Source organism: Brachionichthys hirsutus, unplaced genomic scaffold (genome assembly GCF_040956055.1).
Source record: "Brachionichthys hirsutus isolate HB-005 unplaced genomic scaffold, CSIRO-AGI_Bhir_v1 contig_800, whole genome shotgun sequence".
Taxonomy (NCBI): Eukaryota; Metazoa; Chordata; class Actinopteri; order Lophiiformes; family Brachionichthyidae; genus Brachionichthys; species Brachionichthys hirsutus.
Window position 1 is genome coordinate 216,548 of NW_027180394.1, and position 20,176 is coordinate 236,723.

Here is a 20,176-nt window from a genome sequence, read left to right on the forward strand (position 1 = left end):
AACAGCTATTTATGAGTCACTGATGTGGCTGAAGGATTAACTTCTGCAGGGACCCCACCGCTGAGCCTATACGAATTGTGCCAAGGGGGGGTTGCAGGTTGTGATAACATTAGAATTATGAGCTGACATGTATGAGGAGCAAGAGATGGAAGAACAGAGTGTGTTTGTATTTGATGTGGGGGCAGAAAATTGTTCTATAATGAGGACGGGTGGCAGGATATGAGATGGGAAGTGGGGAGTTGGAGACAGGATATAAGTTATGAGAAGGGAACTAATGTTATCAAATGCAGAGGCTGTTGTTGCGGCTGTGTACGCTAAAATGAATCTTACTACTACCGGCCATGATTAATACGGCTCGGCCAGGTCAAAGCCCAACAGTAACGGCGGGAACGCCACCAACCATATCCTCGCTCTTTCGGGGGGGGGGGCTCAAATGAGTGTGTGTCGTACGGGAGAGAGGGAGTGTGTGTGAGGGGGTTAATAAATGTTGAATCAAACGCCGCACGAGACACTCACACTCCTTAAGGGTTGCCCATTAGCGGTGTGTGGGTGCATGGGGAGTTTATCAGTGTCTGGGTGATTTATGAAGTCAGACTCAATATCATCCACTTCACCCACACACATATGGACATACACATGTGCGCACACCGACTTGCATGGCCACATGCTCTCTCTCTGTCACACACACACACACACACACACACACACAGACGTACGCACACGCATGAGTATGGAGCGCTCATGTAGTCTCTCTCTCTCTCTCTCTAAAATGAAGGCAGATATTAGGCCAAAATTAAAGGTTTCACAGAGATTAACAGTGCGGATGATGAGATCGTCTCAGCCTCTTTTAATCTAATTCCCTTTTTTTAAATCTCAGAGCCAGCATGATACGGAAGAGGCACACAGTGAAGCCAGACACAAAATAACACTGATATAATAATATAGCTGCTGATAATACCATAAATACTGCATTGCCGTGCAAATATAAAACTGGGGAGAATAAGAGGTGTGAACTATTTTACACTTCTTGGGTACTGCAGTAATTACATGGTATTACATAGTAATTACTGCAGTATGTCTGAAGCTCTGATGCTGGATTTGTTTTTTGATACCGAGAGACATGGGGATCTCTGGAATGAAAATTTGTAGCATTCCTCAGAATTTACTTAGCCACAAGCAAAAAATAAAAAAAGGAGGGTGCTTACAGTGCACTTCAGAGTACGCCTATCTTAAATGGGACCCCTTGTGGCTGTGTCACAGCTCCCTTCGTTAGGGGGCTGACTGTAGCCTGTAGTCACCACAGGCATCATTAGCCCTCTGTGAAACCAAAGACTGAGTCTCATTCTTCATCTGCCTGTCTGCTGCCTCAACATCTATGCCACGATGGTGCTCTAACGGCGGAGTAAGTGAGTCCAGCAGCATGGTGAGACAGCTGCATGGAGCTGATGGAATAAGAAATTCAAAAAAGCTTCAAAGTTCAAATGTATTCAGCGAGGGCCACTTGAATTGGTTCCGAAAAAGGTCAGAGTCGAGGTTATTTTTGTGCCGTGGATTAATAAGGTACCTGGGAGAGGGGTAAGTGTCCAAGAAAGGGTCGGCCTGGAAGGAGAATTTAGCAAGAAAAGGACTGAACTGTCAAAGTTAAAATAAATCACTGTGAAGAAATGAGCAAGATAGTGTAAACTTTATTTAATTAACTCTGAACTGCACGTTATACAACTGCTGCTCTCTCCGCATAGAAAGAATAATTTATCCTAAAGTGATTAAAGAAGATTGCAATGAAAATAAAATGACATATGAACATTTAAGTCACGGATTAAATGTGCAGGATAAATTCAAGGTTGAAATGTTGACTTCTGTTTCCCGTTCTGTACTGCCCTCTAATGGAAAACGCTACTCAGAAATATAAAGCAGAAGCTCTGACATGCAGCGAGCCGGAGCGACGAGAGAAGACATACAGCATAATTAATAATGAGAGCAAGTGAGCAAATTCTACATGAATACAATTTTAAAATTAAGACAATTAAACTGATGAAAAGGAAACATTTGTCATTTTGAGACGGGTTTTTTTTTACGCATGTCTAATGTAACAAACGTACGGTATATAATGCATAAGACATCTCCACTCTAGGTGGATTATAAGGCGAGTGCAAACAATGAGATCTAAATGAAGACAAAACAAATGCTTCACTACAAAGCTTTGTAGCAGTAAAATTCAGAGCCTTTATCACTGGATGTTGAACAAAGCATTCACTTGGCAGGAAATTAAAAAACCAACGAGAGGTACAAAGACTAATTCTGCTTCGAAAAAAAAAATAACAACAACAACAACAATGCGAGAGACATATTTTTAAGGGAATAATGATTCTTTAGAAAAAGCATTCCAGCACTAGCTGGCAAACACAACGGAGACCCACGGGAGCATATGTTTGTAATTCCTACTGTTCTCTGTTTAAGTTATTTTTGTACATTCTAATTCTGCAACAACTCTGTATCACATTAACTATGCAGAATCTCTATTCTTAGATGTAAAAAAAAAAAGAGTTTGAGTATCCACAAGTACATCCAGTTGTTCCAGTGTATGCCAAACACTCTAAACTTTGTGGCCCTATTTTGAACAGAAACTAACACTGGAGTTGTGTGTGTGTGTGTGTGTGTGTGTGTGTGTATATATTGAATGAAGAACAGTCAGCCTCTGTCATGCTTTAGCCTTCCAGTCCCTTGCTCTCATGGGTGAGCAGCCATTGTTTGAGGTGGTCACCCTTGCCGCTCATGTACGGCCCACTCTGCCCACTGCTGGAAATGACTCTGTGACAGGGGATGAGGAGAGGAACCTGGCGCAGTCGGAGGGAGAGAGAAGACTCAGCTCGGAAGAAATAAATGTCTGCAAGTCTTGCAAATATGCAAAAAAAAAAAAGATTCTGCACAGAGACACTTTCAAAATATTCTCCTCTGTGTTTTCTATAAATGCTATTTTTGCAATTATTAATTCAGTGCAGACGTTGCACAGGGACATTTTCAGCTAAGTTAAATATAATGTTACTGCACAACTGTCATGTGTTTGCAAAAAAAGAACTAATATTTGACACAATACAGACTGGAGGTTAAATAAAAGAAAAATTAAACTGCCTTTTTATTCTCAGGTTGACATTTACCGTCACAGCAGCACAACAGTTGGAGGCGTTGATAATAGATATGTATTATTTATTAAAGGACCTCTGGTTTACCAAAGAAACGGTGTGACTCAAAAGTAAGCAACATGCAGAAAATATGAATCCGCACTTCGTGTGTTTTTGTCTTTTTTATGTTCATGCACTGCATGAAAACATTGTGCAACACCAGAAGTGTCTGGTTTGATCCTGCACAAATCCACATCCAGGGTGATGGCTCAGTCTTTGGGTATAAATGTTTTTTTACTCTTTAATAGTGCAAGGCAAAGAAGCAATCAAAAATTAATGGGCAAAAACACCAGCAGGATGAATATTCAATCGAGAGGGTGTCAACATTAAGATCTGATAACCCTGTGATCATTAAAAAGAGGAAGTCGGTGGAGCGTTTACTCTTGTTTCAGACGACTGCCAGGGGGGGTCCCGAGTTCTTTGTAAACTAAATGGCTGGAGAAAGATTAAACAAGAATGCCTAAAACACTTCGATCATTGTGAATTCCGAACAAGAAGAGTGGCAATAGTTGAAGTGAATCACAGCAATTATTTCCTTTAAAATACTCTAAATGTTGCCCTCAATTTGTATTTGCCACACTAAATAGAATAACAACACAACTGCTGCAGCATCGTAGCTGTATTCTGACAAGTTCTCCGGACTTGATGGTTGCACCAGCAGCCTTTTATATAAAAGTTGGACGTGCAGTGTGTTTTAGTTCAGCTCCATCATTAAACCCGCTCCCATATCAACAGCAATAAAACTTTCCGAGCCCCAGATTAACCTTGCAGACAGAGAAATACTGCTCGAATATTCTGATCAATACTGTTCCCCGGGTTTGGAGGTTGTGCAGGGTACCCTCAAGGCCTTTGGATCTGCCTCCTCACTTGGGGGGGGGAAAGAGCACTACACCAGGCTTATCAATACTCAAATCCTGGTGAAGAAGAAGTGCCACAGAGAGGCAAGGATCGATTGAGCACACTGAGCTTTTCACAGCTGAAGCCCGAGTGGAGAAGCACTACTGACAAGTAATTGACACTGACAATCTGACTCTGGATCTGTATCAGGAGCTGAGGGCTCAGGCTCCCAGCCTCCCTGACGAAAGGAGAGAAATGTGTGTAAAACATGAGACTGAGAGGTATTATACAGCCCTCCAGAAGCAATGCCATTGGCTAATGTAACATATAAAGTATATGGAAGAAGCTAGTGTGCGGTAAAACACGCACATGTTTTTTACTTGCATTCATTGTATATTTAAAATGGCTTTTTTTTTTTTTTTTTACTCAGAAGTACTTTCCTTCCTACTTCAATTACAAAAGCAGAAGGGGAAGAATAAGTGCAGTATTTAGATCAGCTCTCCCAGCCCATACGAGGCTGAGCATCTCACTGGCTGCATTTCTGTACATGAAGTCTTCCCTGCTTCACAGAGCACACCGGTGGTGCCCACAGCACTACATGGGCAGAGCTAAATGGGCTTTGATCAAAGGGTTTGATCAAAATTAGACACACCACTTGCCCTCTAGCCCTCCATTTTGTACACGGTGATTCATGAGCAGTGATGCAGGCCAGGTCTCAGCAAAGTATCTTAGATTTGTAGCAAACGTTTACCTGAGAGAACAGGAACAAAAGGTATGAGCCGAAAACTGCGCTGTCGGAAGACGTTCACAGAGGTAGATACCTTAATCCAATACAATTAGGGTTTGAGATTATTTTAAGAATATTAATTTATTAGAAAACTGTCAACGGTGCCTCTTCGGGAAAAGGAAAGGGAACGGATGAAAATAATTGTGTTCATATGCAAATACATGTAATTCAATTAGAATGCAAACAGGTGACCATACACTTTGTTTTATAACCGCTTTATATGATTTAGTGGTTTATTATTTACTGATTTATATTTGTATATCACACATTAATGGAAAGTGTTTCTGAAGGTTTAAATACAGTTACGGCACGATACACTGTTCTAAACAAAAATGTATCTAGACCAGTTCTTCTTTCTCAAAATTCTAATTACATTTGAGAGCATGCAGTTAAATTTAGACAATTGTTTTAATAATCCATTAACCTGGAGATTATTATTATTTTTAGCTTGACTATTAAAATAGTCGAAGATTAATTTTCTCTGTAATCTAACAGTATTGTTGCTAAAATACTAAAACGATAATAAAAGTACTTCTTATCAAATCTTTATTTGCTCCCCCAAGTTAATCAATAATTAACCGCTGATTACAGGCGGTGTTGCTGTTTACACACAACATGCAGGTTCCTACTTAGCCGTTATTAAAGCCTAATTAAATCAATTACTTTCCTTATCTGATGAATAAAGTCAGCACGAGAAACGTCTGTCAGTCAGTCTTAGCCACACTCACCGGGTTCCTCCTCATTGCTCCGCCCACCGCCCGCACTGCTCTGGGGTTTCCCGCCATCTCGGCGAGACGCTTGTACGAGACCGTCTCGCCGAGCTTCACGTCCCTCAGAAGCACCTGCAACACGCGGCCAGTGAACGCATCTTCGTCACAGAATGAGAGGACGGAGAGGAAGAGGAGAGAACAGAAGAAGAGAGAGTCCTTCGTTAAAAATCACTCGAACCCAGGCGGCTGACAACAAGACAACAGTTTAGCACCATGTAGCTTTTTGTACCTTTGAAATAAATAGCTGATTTGAATATAAATCAACATTCTGACATGAATAGTTGTTCCCTTCTCACCGCATGCTTGATGTCCAACTCCTCTCTCAAACGGGCTCTGCGTGACTCCTTTATTAGACTCATTAAACAACCGACTGCATCAAAGTCCCTCAGTTTGACCTCAGAACTAGTATCCACATGCTACAGGAGCAGATGTGAGGAAATTATTTCTACGGGGAAAAAAAACTAGGTTATACTTTGAAAGGTCACAGCTAAAATTAAAAAAGTTCGCTCCTTCATTTAAAAGGATTAAGAGAGGCCAAAAAGACTGCAAATCTGCTCCAGATTTTTAATAATAATAATTTGAATGTTGCATACCATTTGTGGCAGTGGGATGACTTTGAGGTTAATCAGACCAATTTGTCCTTTTAATTGCTTTCTATTCAGAGTAGATTCATTATATCATCTTCACTTAAATGGCAGAATTCTTCAAATCATCCGCAGCTTAACCGACCACATTAACGGCTTTGATTCCATTAGCACTTTAGCAGTAGCATTATCTTTTTTTTTTTCTGGATTACCACGCGGCCACTGAGAGACGTGTTTGTCTAGCCCCCGATTCCCCAAGAAAAGGGCGGGAAAAGTGTTTGAAGCATCCCGAAACCTTCAGACGGCGACTTGCTGAGCTTGTGTAGCGCGCAGAAATACACTTTTCTTTTCTTTTTTTTTTGCCGAGAGAACAAGATTGGGAACAATAGTCTTGTTATCATGAGGGGGTGACACTCTTCTAGTACATACATGTACTCGGTCATGAAAATTCAATTAGTGATCTCCCATTCTCTCTCATTTATTTGGTCTAAGAGAGCACATGACAAGTGATCTATGAGAAACCCTTCTAAATTGGCATTGTGTGAAAACATGTCACACCCCTGTCTCTCTTCTACAGAGTGAACATCCTATGCTCCCCAGGCTCCCTCGCTACCTTATAGTCACTCTCCGCTACACAAAGCCATGCGAATAAGGCAATTTGCCTAAACTGGGGGGAATAAGTGTAAAACCTAAAGGGGATATATTTGATTGATGCGCACCCATGTGAGTTCTTTGTCTTGAACAGGGCCCGTAGGTACTGTTTAATAATTTTTCAGGTAATAATCATGCTGTCAAGGAGATGACGGGCTGTTACGCAGACAGACTTAATGTTATGAGGAGATAAGAGACACCCCTGAAATTTCTTTTATGCATTATCTGCCTCATAAAGCTTGGATTTGGCCACATGTGGTGATTGGAACATTTTGATATCACTCTGTCACCGACAGGCGATTACAACTCACGGCAGACTGTGGCTCGGACAAATCCTTGTTGATGCAAAAGTTAATGACAAGCAACCAAAGTCAGCGTCTTGCTAGCTGTTGAAGTGTTTTCTCCTGCGAGGAGGTCGGGCAACAAGCTACAATGCTGTTTACACCTTTTATAAATCATGGGCAGTGTTTTCTGCTGGAAGAAGAAAAAACAGAGTCTAGTGCTGCTATCTACTGCTGCAGAGGTTAAAGAACTTTGCCCTCATCAGCGTTGGTGACAGAGACTTCATGCGGGTCACTCAAGGTGACCACCAATGATTTGGAGAGCAGTCCCTGAGTCCCATACTTCATAAAGAGCCTAATATGGTGTGTCTGGGGTCAGGAACCTCTTTACCGGGGTGCAGCGATGTCAATTGTTTAAATAAAACTTGAGGGGAACCACTTACATGTTTACAGACATCCCATAATTATGTCACAGGTCATTACCACTGTGAGGCCAGGCGGCAGGGCCGCTGCAGAGGTAGAGACCGACTGACCTCAAGTAAAATCGAACAGACCTGGGGATTATGAAGCTATTGACATTTATGATTGATTTGCTCATAATGGTTTATATGAGAGCAATTTGCAAGCAGAAAAAACACAACTAACAAAAAAAAACAAAAAACAATGAACTAAATTCCATCAGCCAGAGCTGTGATAGATTTGGAGAAATGACTTTCAGCTGACAGTCGCCTGTGACAATAAAAAGACAATAGTGGAAATGCAGCCACCTCATTATCCTTTGTGTCTAATGGGAGGCAAGACTTTGACTCCCAGTCAAAGTGTCTCCTGAGTCTTGACGGAGCCATACTTTTGAAGGCTGACGGGGTGCTGATGATTCTCTGATTATTCGATATTCTAAAAACGTTCATTTCCCTAATTCCTCTCCACATCACAGGGGCGAGTCCTGGTGAGTGTCTCATCTCGCCCTGCGCTGTGCACAGGGGGAGGGTTCAGGCTCCTGCAGGAACACAGTCATTTGGGCTTTGAAGACCGCCCTTCCCCCGCTCTGCCCCCCCCCCCCCCCCCCCTCCCCCAATATTCCCCGTGCCGCTTACCGAGACTAAGATCCTCTCGTCTGTTACATATGGATGTATAATTAATGAGATAAGATTATGCATCGTTTTAAGAACTCATAATGGTGTCTCTGTTTTTTTTGAGGGCGGGGGGGGGCAGTGAATGCACACACACACACACAAACAGATAACCTGCCCACGAGCACGCACACGCCGCTCCTCTACCTCCAACGACCAAATTCGTGTGTGATGTTGCACATGAGAGTCAGTCAGAAGGCGCGCCTCGCATCTCCTTTCATGCCACCGCTGTTGCTCAGGTATATCGTGACAGCTAATATGAAAAGTGGCTTGTTTTGTCAGAAATGTGTAAATAAACATGGCAACACTTCAAGCGAAGGTCACAACTCAATATTACATGACAAGAACAGCGAGAGAGCTGTCGCGTTCAGCTTCTCCCACAAGATAACTGCGCAAACAAAAGTTGCTCGTCACCGATCGTAATGACCTGATTAAACTGCACGACTGGATCGAGTTGGAATCTTCACCCGGCGGCGAGGTAAAAACTAATCCTTAATATTTGTGAATCAACAAGCAAAAGGAAACCTTATATTTATTCCCTCAAAAGACAAATACTCTTGATGCTCACATTTAACATTTTTATACTGGCATGGCCTGTGGTTGTGACTACTGAGAGCAATCCAAGCCTAAAACCTGTATTTACTGAGCCCCACAACAACAGGCGAGGGAGAGAGGTGGAACGCAGCACAATCACCTATTCAGATCAGGTACTAATGAAGAATTCCATCTATCCTGAAATTTAATTAAAACCCCAAAGACTTCAGATGAGATGCGATTTGAAAGAGCCTGGGGCTGGTACACAAGCACTTGGTGGCGAAGGGAATCACACTGAAAGTTGATATCGTAATTGGTCCTGATGTATTTTTGCATTGCCTTTGCGGGAGCGTGGGACTCGTAGCTGTATACAGGGTCTCGATGGAGCACCTGCTCATTGAAAATGCCATCACTCAAGCACTGCAGATCTGCATGAAATTAGAGAGCGACTAAGGCCTGATTGCAGGGGAAGAGAGGCGCAATTGTTAAATGCATATATTAGAGCTTTCATGTGCTTAGGTGCACTTCTGGGTCGAAACAAGTGTGTCTGCAAAAAATCTCAAGTTAAATTGCAATGAGCAGAAATGAAATGGATACAAGCGCAATACTTGTTGTTTACAAAATTACCTGTCAGACTGTGAGAATCAGTTGTTTCTCTGAAAAAAGGAAAATTAATTCCTCATTTTTATTACTTGCCGTCTTCCGTCATTCATTCTGCAGCCACAGCTACCACTGGCAATATGTTTCGCTTTTTTTTTTGTGACGCTAATTGTCCGTTTCGGGGTGCTTTCAATTTTACTCGCCCGAGGTGCCTGGACGAGCCAACAATAAGCTCATTGAAACTTTACCACCATTCACATGGTGTCATTAAAAAAAGCTTCCTGTCTGAAAATGTCAAGAGTGGAATTCGATCAGTTTCAAATATGTGCCAAGAATCATGGAAAAGCTTGCCAAGACTAACACGCGTGGTAAGAGCTGCCACAGATTACTGAACCAAGTTACGGCTCTGTGTTCTGTTCCCGCTCGTTCGCTCACCCACTCGCTCGCTTTTCCCGTGCTTCTCCCTCTCTCTCGGCCATAAAATACTTCATTATAACACAGAGAGCCAGCGAGTGTAAGTGATGTAACTGACAATTAAGAGTGAAAGCCTGATCCTAGTCATGGCTCTGCAAATATTTAACTACGACAGACCTCCTTGCAGGGTCGGGTGGTGAAAAGCAGGGAGAGGGAGACTCCCAGTGGTCCGCGGCTCACTGAAGTACGCCTGGAGCCATTCAACGCAGCGCTGCAACTCGGGGCTCATTTCTGCCGGGCTATCGTTGACCACACAGCTCAGGGGGGCCTCGACGCTCCTGCGAGGGACATAAGGAAGGATGGGGAGTTGAGGTGGGGATCAGAGGAGCAATCATAATGCCCGCGCCTAGGCTGAACAGTGATAAAATACGTCGCAAGAGTGTAATAACATGCCACGGTTGATCCAGATGCAAGATGATATAATTTGTGGCGAAACAGCTTAAAACGTGAGTAAGTTATGCATTCAGGCTGCGATAAATATCGGAGCTGCTGCGAGAGACAGATACAAGCTGTAGAAAATAAACATGCAGCAAACACAAACACAACTGTTGCAGTGGATATATATTTTCCTGAAGTGGAGCATTATGGAGTATGAAAGAAAGCATTGCTGGGTCATAAAGAACAGCGCTTACAGTTTATGTCAAAGGACTTTGAGGAAGCATAAAAAAAAGACGAGTTTTCAAAAGTCTCGCAGCTGTAACGTAAAAAAAAAAAAAAGTTAAGAGCGCAGCGTTAAACAAATAGTTTCAACTCTGCTTGGGTCTACTTTACAGTTCATGACAAGAATAAATGGATTTTTTTGGCCAGAGCCAAATGCACTTGGACGTGCATCTTAGCATGAGTAGATGCTTGGAGGAATTTGCCGATGGTTGAGTTGGCATCACTTAACAGCTGAATTTCTCTCCGTTGCTGACCACCCCCCAGGTCAATGCGAGCAGACTGACCCATATTTGACACTTAAAGACCCTACTGGGAAGGTCCTCTCTTAGCATGTGCGTTCCTGCAAAGTGGACCTCAAGCTGTGTGGATCTAAAGCTGGCCGCCAATTCCATTAACTGGTGTACAGAACTTATAAATAAATAATAGCAGCATTTAAGTGCCCCCTTTTCAAAATTGGCTTATCCTGTATGGTATTAATAATAGACATTTACTTTGTTAAACACACAGACCGTCTCTCTCCTGCCTGCCGTAACACCGAGACCCTAAAGTGTTTTTACACTTCTGCGGGTCACAGTTGGAGCAACATTTTATATTGGACACGTGCAGCCGAGGTTTACTGGGGTGTTATGACTGAGCAGGTCAGTTTTCAGGGAAATGCTCCGCCTGCTAGTTTGTGGCCCTGTGATGAAGGTCTCCTGGGTGCCGTTTAACGGTGGGTGTAAATACAGTAAAATGTGTAAATACTCTCATTTCTAAATAAACCACACAGCAGTTTATAGCCCAGTGGTGAAAACTCGGAAACCCACCGGCGGGTCCCGAGCTGAGACCCGCTCAAACAATGGCCATGGCTCATGGCAATCTCTGTCGGCATGGGTGAGTGCCCAGCCAGCCCCAACTTGTCATTGTCTCTCCTTCCTATCCTTCCACTCCCCTTCCTCCCCCAGCCCCCCCCCCCACCCTCTCTATTTCTCTATCCTCCCACTCCAGCTCTTTTGCCCACCGACACACACACCATCCCCCCACTTCTCTTTTCTCTGAGCAAGGATCTTCAGGCCACTGTTCCCTCTTCCCCTCCACACCGACGCGCCTCCTCCCACCACCACCACCTCCTCTACCCTTCCACATCTCCTCTTTCTCTCCGAGAGGATGTTCCAGCCGCTGCACACTGACAGCTCGGGGATATTGTGTGTGGAAATGTTCCTGTTGGACCCGCAGGCCCTTACAATCTACTGGACAAAGGCGAGAGCACCTTTGCTTAAGGCTTGGCACCTTTGACCTCCAGCTCACACTTCAGACTTGTCACCGTGACTAATTTTCCTCTCCCCTCAGCTCACCGTTATGGATGTGCCAGCTATAAAGGTGTTCTGAGTGATACAACATTGACAGTGGTAAAAGTTAATGCAATGCAGTACATGTTATGGCCAGTAAACAAGACCATAATAAATAAATAAAAGTGGGAAAAACATCAGTCGAGCTGAAGTCTGTCACCTCTGGGTGCCACAGGGAATTGTTTTTTAAAGAGCATGAGGGCCAGTGGAGATGTTGCTGCACCGGCAACATTTCCAGCAGCTTCAATGACTCGCAAATCAAGCAGCATCTGACATGTGATATTTTTTTTTTAGAGAGAGATCAGACCGGGACATTACAAACCCTGCCCTTCAAAAGAGAAATTAGAGATGTGTAATAAATGCCAAGGTGTCCAATATAAAGCCAATAATTATAATTATGGGTGATAATAAACAGTCTTTCAATAACTGCATTTAACAAATATATTTGAGCTGGAATAAACAATTTAAATTAGGTTATTGTAAAATAGTTATTATCTCTCGTTTGGCCGCAATAGAAAATTTTAAATGTCCTTCCGGTTCTTGCTATTTTATTGCAGGTAAGGAAATAAGAAACTAATTCCAAACTAGTCAGGATGTGCTGCACTAAGAGGAATATTTCCCCTGATAAAAGGTTGTGATTTGAGAAAATTTCTAATATTGTGGTCCTGTCTAAATCAATTTTCAATTACCATAAATCATCATCGTGTAAAGTGGGAGTTATTTGGAGTTCTACCCAATTTCTAACTCTAATACAAAGAATAAATTAAACATTTATATAATGTTGAGGGTTATTTAATTTATCCTGGAAGAAACAGTCAAAAATAACAAAAAGAGAATACCAAACATCAAATTTGTCAATTTCCTTTTTCTTCCTTGTTCCATATCTCAACTTGCACAACTCTTCAAGTACGACTTTTTCCATCAGCCGCAGACACAAGAATGAAGCAGGTTAACCATAGGATTTAATTGAAAGGAATCTGGCGAAGGGTGTAATGGTATATTGCACAAAAAGGGGAAAAACTCAGAACTCATGCCTCCGTCCTGTGAAGCGTGATGGCGCTCATCCCGACTCGATCGGCTGTCACTTTTTGACACAGCTTGCCAGAGTTCTCCTTCACCGATCATGGGTAACACGGCGGGTCAGAGGATGAAATAGAAAAGGCCAAGAGCGGTCCAATATTTTCCTCAGCCTTATAGCTGCAGATACTTAACTCGGAGACGTCAAAGACTCAGGAGAGCATGAAAAAGGCCTAAAATGACTGTCTAAAAAAAAAAAATACAGCATGTCTCTATATGAATGTCAAGATCCTGATAGTCTCTGAGCCAAAGGCTGTGATTCAATTGTAAGCCACTTGCTCGACGCGGCTCGTTCAACCATATGAAGATCATTCAGATGCCTATCCAGCTACTGCGCCATTAAAGCGGAGAGCTTGTAAACTGGTGCGCTGTAAAGAACGCTTCCTATTCCGTTCTGGGACGCACGCCTTTTTTTTTGTGCTCTGTTGTTTTGAAATAAAAACAACTCAGCCGGATAAACTGCTCTCTAGATATCCAGCAACTCTTATTAGCGAATGTCCGCCAAAGAAGCCGCAACACTCAATCCAATACATAAAGGTGGTGGTAAAATACTGCGGAGCAGGCAACAAAGCACACAACAATTAGGTCTTCTCCCAACTGGCGAGCCACAGGAGTCAGTGAAGGCATGTATTACCAGAGCCTTAACTCTTAGTCCATTATGTAGTGTATCCATTCCACACCCCGACGCGGCAATGTTTATCTACAACAGACTACTGAGCAGTTTCAAATAGTGTTTTTAGCCTCTATTCTCAAGTGCCACAGCAAGAGATTCCAATTATACGAATAGTGAGGAGCCAGTGAGGGAGGCATAAAGTACATTAGGGATCTCCTGCAACTGCAGGGACCTTTTAGAGCCTCCGCTGAAGAGGGCCGGGAGACGAGGGGGGGGGACAGTGACCCTGCATGGATAGCCTCTGTCAAAATTTGACCACGTCAAGCTCAAAGGCATTATGGGAATCCACTGTCACCAAGTCCTAATTACTGTCTGTGTTCAGAGCAAATTACTGCCTTGTTCCTCTGATTAGCGAGGAGGCTAATCTTCACCTGTGTACGCCAGCACTGCTGAGGGCCCTTGAGTGTTAGCGCTTCGTCTTCTGTAATTTATTTTTAAATCAGTGCCCGTTCCCAGGAGTTTCGAGTGTTTTGTTGTGAACCGCTTACCATGATCCCCACCGCCGCCCCATCACCCCTAAATCCTTGACTAAATCCTTGTTTGGTGCCGCAGGAAGATAAGCAAGAACAACACTTGGGCATAATTGACTCATACTCCTCTCAAAGATGTCAGAGCAGAATCATCTCTCTGCATATTGCTTTAGCATGTCACACACTGTACACTTCTGCATGTTGCAGATATCGAATCCAATCAACTTCTGAAACAAACTAAGCACAATCCTCTACTTGGAAGAAAAAAAAACTTCCTGGTCGACAGCAGGGAAGGAAAAGAAAAAAATCCCAAACAAATACAAAGAAACAAAAAAAGGCGGCGCTGCTTTTAGCTCCGTCTCTACCGCCGGGGGTAACTCCCGCTTTGCTCCTGTCCTCACTCGGGAGGTTCCGCTTTAAAAACCACAACATTTGCAGATTTTCATCAGAGTGAATGTCAGCATCTCGTCTGCATGGGGCAGTTTACAGGTAGTGTGTTGCACAGGTGTTGGTTTGCACAGGAAATGGCACATGCAGCCTGATTGGGGCGGTCCCAGGAGATGGAGGCATAAGCATAGAACACAGATGGGTCCCAGGGCCAGTGGGAGCAGCACCTTAATGAATACGCAGCTGAGTACTACACTTCACAACATGCAAAACAATATTCTAAGGCCACGGTATAAAAAAAATAGAACCAAAAAAAAAATCATCTGAATATCATTACACAATGAATTATTCATGCAAGTTCTAGAGGGACTACGTTAAAAAGTCTCCCTCGGCTTTACTGGTGATTTCATTCAATATCTCAGCAGATCTGTTTGCATGACAAAGCATTTTGGTTCCAAATGCAAGCACTTTATTCACCACACGGTTGTGTCTATATATCAAGCAAAGCAAAAATAAATAAATAAAAGAATAAAAATCGAACTTGAATAAACTTATGCGGTAGACTAAATATAAGAGAGGGAGAAAGAGACAAAGACAAAGAGAGAGAAATTATGGAGGAAAAGAATAAGTGGCTGATATGGTTCCCGGCGTGCGAGGACATCATGTAAACGGGGCCCAAAACCGGGAACGCATTTACCATCCTGCTATGCAGCGTGAAACCGGGACATTGATTCACAACACTACACGCGTGTGAGAAAAACGATAAATGCATCACCTCAGATATTTCACACCAGCGTTGGTAGTGTGTAAAAGCTGTTGTGACAGCTTGGGTATTAGGGCTAGGTAGATGGGAAATGTCTGGCTGCTTATGAATGCCAATGTGACTAGGGTGACGGGTCTGACATAAAAACACTCCACCTCAGAACAATTAGGCTGTTCTCAGGCCCCGTCCAGTGTTGTCGGTGATAATGGAAAGCTGTGAGGATAACTGGTGATAAATAGACTTTAACACCCTCCGCCTTAAGACCAATTCAGTCCTGCAGTCCTCTCATATGCTTAACTAATCATGACCATGGCCGGCAGATTCATACAAAAGACTAATTACTGTTGTACTTCACTTCAGTCTCAAAGGCCTCTTATATAAGGACTTGGGGGTTCTCTTGCCTCTTTTCTCCTCTTGATGGGTATTTTTTTTTTTTTTTTTTACAAGTAGACCTCATGCTAGACAAAAGCATTTAAAAATTGGTGATTGCTTTCATCTGCTTTAATTACATTCAGAAATGGCATTTCTGCCACATAATACACCCCTATTGTTTCAGAATTATCTGGCTGGGGGAGTAAAATCTACAATATTCGACGATGCTCCCGAGCTAAATCGCCTCTTGAAATTGAAATATGCTGCTGAAATACAAAATAAAAAGCCAGCCTTTACTGCTGATATACTGAAAGCTTCTTGGCTTCCTGCAGAATGCTATTATTATGCATATCCAGGTAGAAAGTTAATTAACCCAAAGCTTAAGCTAATTATGGTAGCAGAATGCTATCAACCAAACGCTTTCAGTCAGACAGCTGTCCAGAATTCCATTTGCTAATCATTTGTCTTTTGCTGGAGCATATGGTGCATTTCCTCGCTATCACAGCAACAACAAACAGATGAAAATCATTAACTAAAAACAATGTGCACTGTGAAAAATCAGACGCAGATTTATAATGCTTTGTGTCAGAGAAAAAAAAGGCGGATTTATGGCCTGGAAAATCTAATGATAATTTTGGGTTTTAGCCACATAGGCTTTTTTTTTTTTGTGTGCGTGTTGTTGAGTAGACCATGTGACCCAAGTGTGCTGGGAATTCAGATGCACAAATATATTGTTTGTATCTATATGCAAATGAGACAGAATGTTTATCAGTGTAAAATTAATTACAATTTTCTATAGGAGCATATGCAAAGAGCGTGTTCCAAACAATTTTTAGCTTCTAGCACATTTTGTGTCTCTTCTCTACAACATTGTATTTTTATGTTGTTAAAAGTACAAGTCCCTCAGCTCTGAATTAAATCAATTATTTTCCAAGAAAAGATTCATGCATTATTTTTTTTTCTTTTCTTTTCATAAAAACACATCACGCTCGCTGTTAAAGCGTGATTGATATCAGCATTGCCTCGCGACATTATCAGGCAATAAAGGCTACTCAGGTTCTAATGCAACATGTCATACACAGCCTCCTGTAGTACATTTCTATTGAGGACCTCACAAGCTAAATTGCTTTTTTCCTGCTCCCCCACATCTCAGCCAGCTTGACAGACAAATTGATCAAAGCATTGTAAAATAATATGCTCACAAAATGTCTCGGGGCAGGAGTCCAGCCCCTTTTTCATTTTTCACCCTAATAAAAAAGTACTCTATGATTTCCTCAGTATTATGTGTCTGTGTTCCGTGTGAAGGAGGCAAGAAGCCTCATATTTCAGATAATAGTAATCTCCTGTAAACAAAATGTGTATCATTTTTTCCTTTCGTTCTGTGAACGCCAAAGCCATGCTAAAAACCAAAGGGTGGAAAAAGCTGGTTAACGGGGAGGCTGGTGCAAAGGGCCCCAACAGGGGTTGTTGAGATGTAATGAATTTGTTCCTCTGATGGTGCCTTCAGGGCTGTCGTTAGACAGGCAGAGGAGGTTGATTTTAGGAAATGTTACTAAGATCAGTTAGGAAGCAAAAGGGGCTTGAGACGTTTCTATTACAAAGAGCTGACGGTCATGGTGTGTAAGCAATACTTCAGGGGAGTTAATGCAGCCGTAATGGCATTTATCAATAGCTATCAATGCTGTGAACGTCTCTGCTGCTGCTCCAGCTGTTCCACACCAACCCGGAGAGAATTCTGAAACGCAGAACGCAAACAAGCGTTTCGAAGGCTGGCCTCACTCGCAGGTCTTTCCTTTATGTTATGCATGGAAGTTATCTATTTCCCGTACACAAAACACGCTCTTAGACATCATTTATCACGCTGACTTTGTAAGCCGGTGCCACACCACATCCAAAGCTGGCAAGAGCCTTGTTTAGTATGTCATAAATAAATCAATGAAAACGGCTGAATTGAACTATTACCGCTACAGGCAGGCTTTTGTGAGATCTACATGTAAAGCCGGTTGCAAAGATACGCCTATATTTTGTCATTTTATCTCGCCTCCCTTAATGCCCGTTTACTTTGTGCTACTCCATATATCTGAGGTGGCTCTGGTTCCCCTGTCCTGTGACAATAATATCATATTCATCAGGTCATGATAAAATCGAAACATTTTCTTTAACGATTTCCCGCTCACACCTTCGAGAACATACAGAGAGCAAAGCGGTCGTAGCTTCGCTTATGACTGACACACCAAATGATATTAAACTGAGAAATGATCCAGTGATGCGAATCATTAAATTCATTTCCATATTGCTACTGAACCTGAACACACAAATTAAACCCTGTTCACAAGGAGACGGCGAAAGGTGCTTGCGCGTGGTTACAGGACATCTTCCATAATCAAAATTCCATATTATTAATTTTCTCACTTCGACTCATTAACAACGAGTGGAACGTTTTTACTGCTTGATGAATTTTAGGGACTAGCAGACAGTCGGGAAGGAAACACATGTTGAGGTGTAATATACAAGGTCATTAATGGGTTTTCCATAAATTAGAATTTAAACATACGTTTTCAAAAGGATAGTTTCCTATCCGGGTGAATTTGAAAATGGTTTAATTTCCCAAACCATTCAAGTTTATCAAATGCGAATCTGCCATACACGGATATTTAATTCCAATCTAATCAAAACTAATCTGAGATGTAGGATGTGGACCTGTAAAAACATGGAATAAGTACTTATTAATGCCGAGTTTAATCAGTTTTAATCGCTTCAGTGAGACTGCCAACATTTTTACAATTTTGAGGGATGGGCAAGGCATGAAATGTTGACACTCACGCTAGTGCATACGACGTGGAGGAAACATAAATAAACAGAAGCGAACGGTCCATGCGCCCCGTGGCCTCGGCTGACCCTCCAGACATCAGCTCTAATCAACTCCCTTGTGGATAATAAACACGTTATTTTTCTGAAATTTCAAATATACTGCAGGAAGAATCACAACCACATGCCATCAGAAATCTAATTTCAAGCCCAACTGTATTCTGGTGCCCCTCATATTTCTCGCGCCTGCTCATATTTGCCCAACTTTCGCGAGGATATTTCTTGTGGGATCTACAAAAATGCCCTGCTTCCAATGAGGAATGGTGGCACTCCATCACACGAGTGGATTCTGTCCGCCTGTAAATTTCACACCTTTGTTTATCACGTCACCATCTGGCTGTTGTACAGTACCTTTCAGCAGGTGCGACATCCATTAGGATCTGGATGGTGTGCACACCATTCTCACATCCACTGACTTGGATCGTCCCCAGGGGGCTCAGCAATGAGATGGTCTTCTGAGTGCACTGGCTCTCCCTCTGCTGCTTCATCGCGTTGCCCTGCTAAGGAAGCACAAATTACACTCTGTTCATTGACATATTCATGTGGCAACTTTCACAGTTTCACACACACAAACACACACACACACACACACATTTGCATTGAATGATCTATTGAAATTCTAGCAGGCCACCAACAGATGATGACTTACATATTTGAACACCTTGCCTCCAAACAATGTCATGATGTGACTTGATCCCCACATTACTATCCAATATTTCTTTTGTGCATGGAAAAGAATACGCCTTTCTAACCAATAAATCGCCCATTTTTTCCCCTCTTTCTGTTCTATATATCACATAAATGAGAAAAACAATGCAGTCTGTTCCCTTGTCTGGTGGGGGGATTCCCAAGATAGCTCGACATTATTTTCAATCCGTCATTTTTGGTTGATGGTCGGGATGTTTTTCTAGCATTAAATTTGTTCCTTAGGGTGCAACTCCGATGGGATTCTAGTTTCCAGCCCTTAACAACAGCAAAAACGTGCAGCTTTTCTGACGACTGAGATGGATACTGGCAATAACCAGACAGCAGTTCCTTTTTTATTTTTACTTTGAGGGAAGGAGAGATGATTGACTATGTTATATGTGAGTTTTTGAGAGATGGGGGTTATAATAAATAAAGGTCACACTGATTGTAAGAGTTTCTACGAAGAAAACCTTTTCTTCCTAGAACACTGATTTGACGGGAGGATACAAATACTAGATCCCTCTTCTTTTTAATGAATGTCCGTAAAACAGTTGTAACACATATAGGCTTCAGGTAATGATTTTGATTTTCATTCTACTGAATATTTTCTAAATAAACCAATTGTTCAGTCTAGAAAGATTCAGAGTCCAAAGTGAGGCTTTCAACTAGCAACGTTTAACCCGACCAACAGCTCAGATCTACAATAAGTTAACAAAAACGTGAATCAAAACAGCAAATCCTCACGGGTGGGAGTTTTATACAACTTGACTTTACCCAATAATTAATTATCAAAATTACAGTAGTTTTCTCTCAATTAAGTAATGAATTTTAGGTTGTGGAGATTTCCCTCAATGTTAAAATGATTTAAAACCTTTTTTTTCTTAAATAACCATTCAGCCCTATGGTTATAAACGTGTTGTAACACTTCAGAAATTAAATTTGTGATGATTTACTGCTTTCTTTTGTCTCGTGTGAGAGTAAAACATAATCCTTGGGGCACTGGACACCTTAAGCTTTAAGGACAAGATGATGAAATATTTAAACAATTACAACCCAAATTCACA

The 20,176-nt window shown here is 42.1% G+C and overlaps 1 protein-coding gene across 1 annotated transcript; it reads right to left on the reverse strand.

The window, feature by feature from the left end:
- Positions 1-2,638: 2,638 nt before the first annotated feature.
- Positions 2,639-18,913, reverse strand: LOC137914555 (methylated-DNA--protein-cysteine methyltransferase-like). The gene is made up of 4 exons (XM_068758096.1): positions 18,777-18,913; positions 9,945-10,105; positions 5,532-5,671; positions 2,639-2,834 (listed from the first exon to the last, which is right to left on the reverse strand). The coding sequence occupies exons 1-4, from the start codon at positions 18,911-18,913 to the stop codon at positions 2,706-2,708; spliced, it is 567 nt and encodes a 188-aa protein (XP_068614197.1). The 3' UTR covers positions 2,639-2,705.
- Between the last annotated feature and the right edge of the window lie 1,263 nt (positions 18,914-20,176).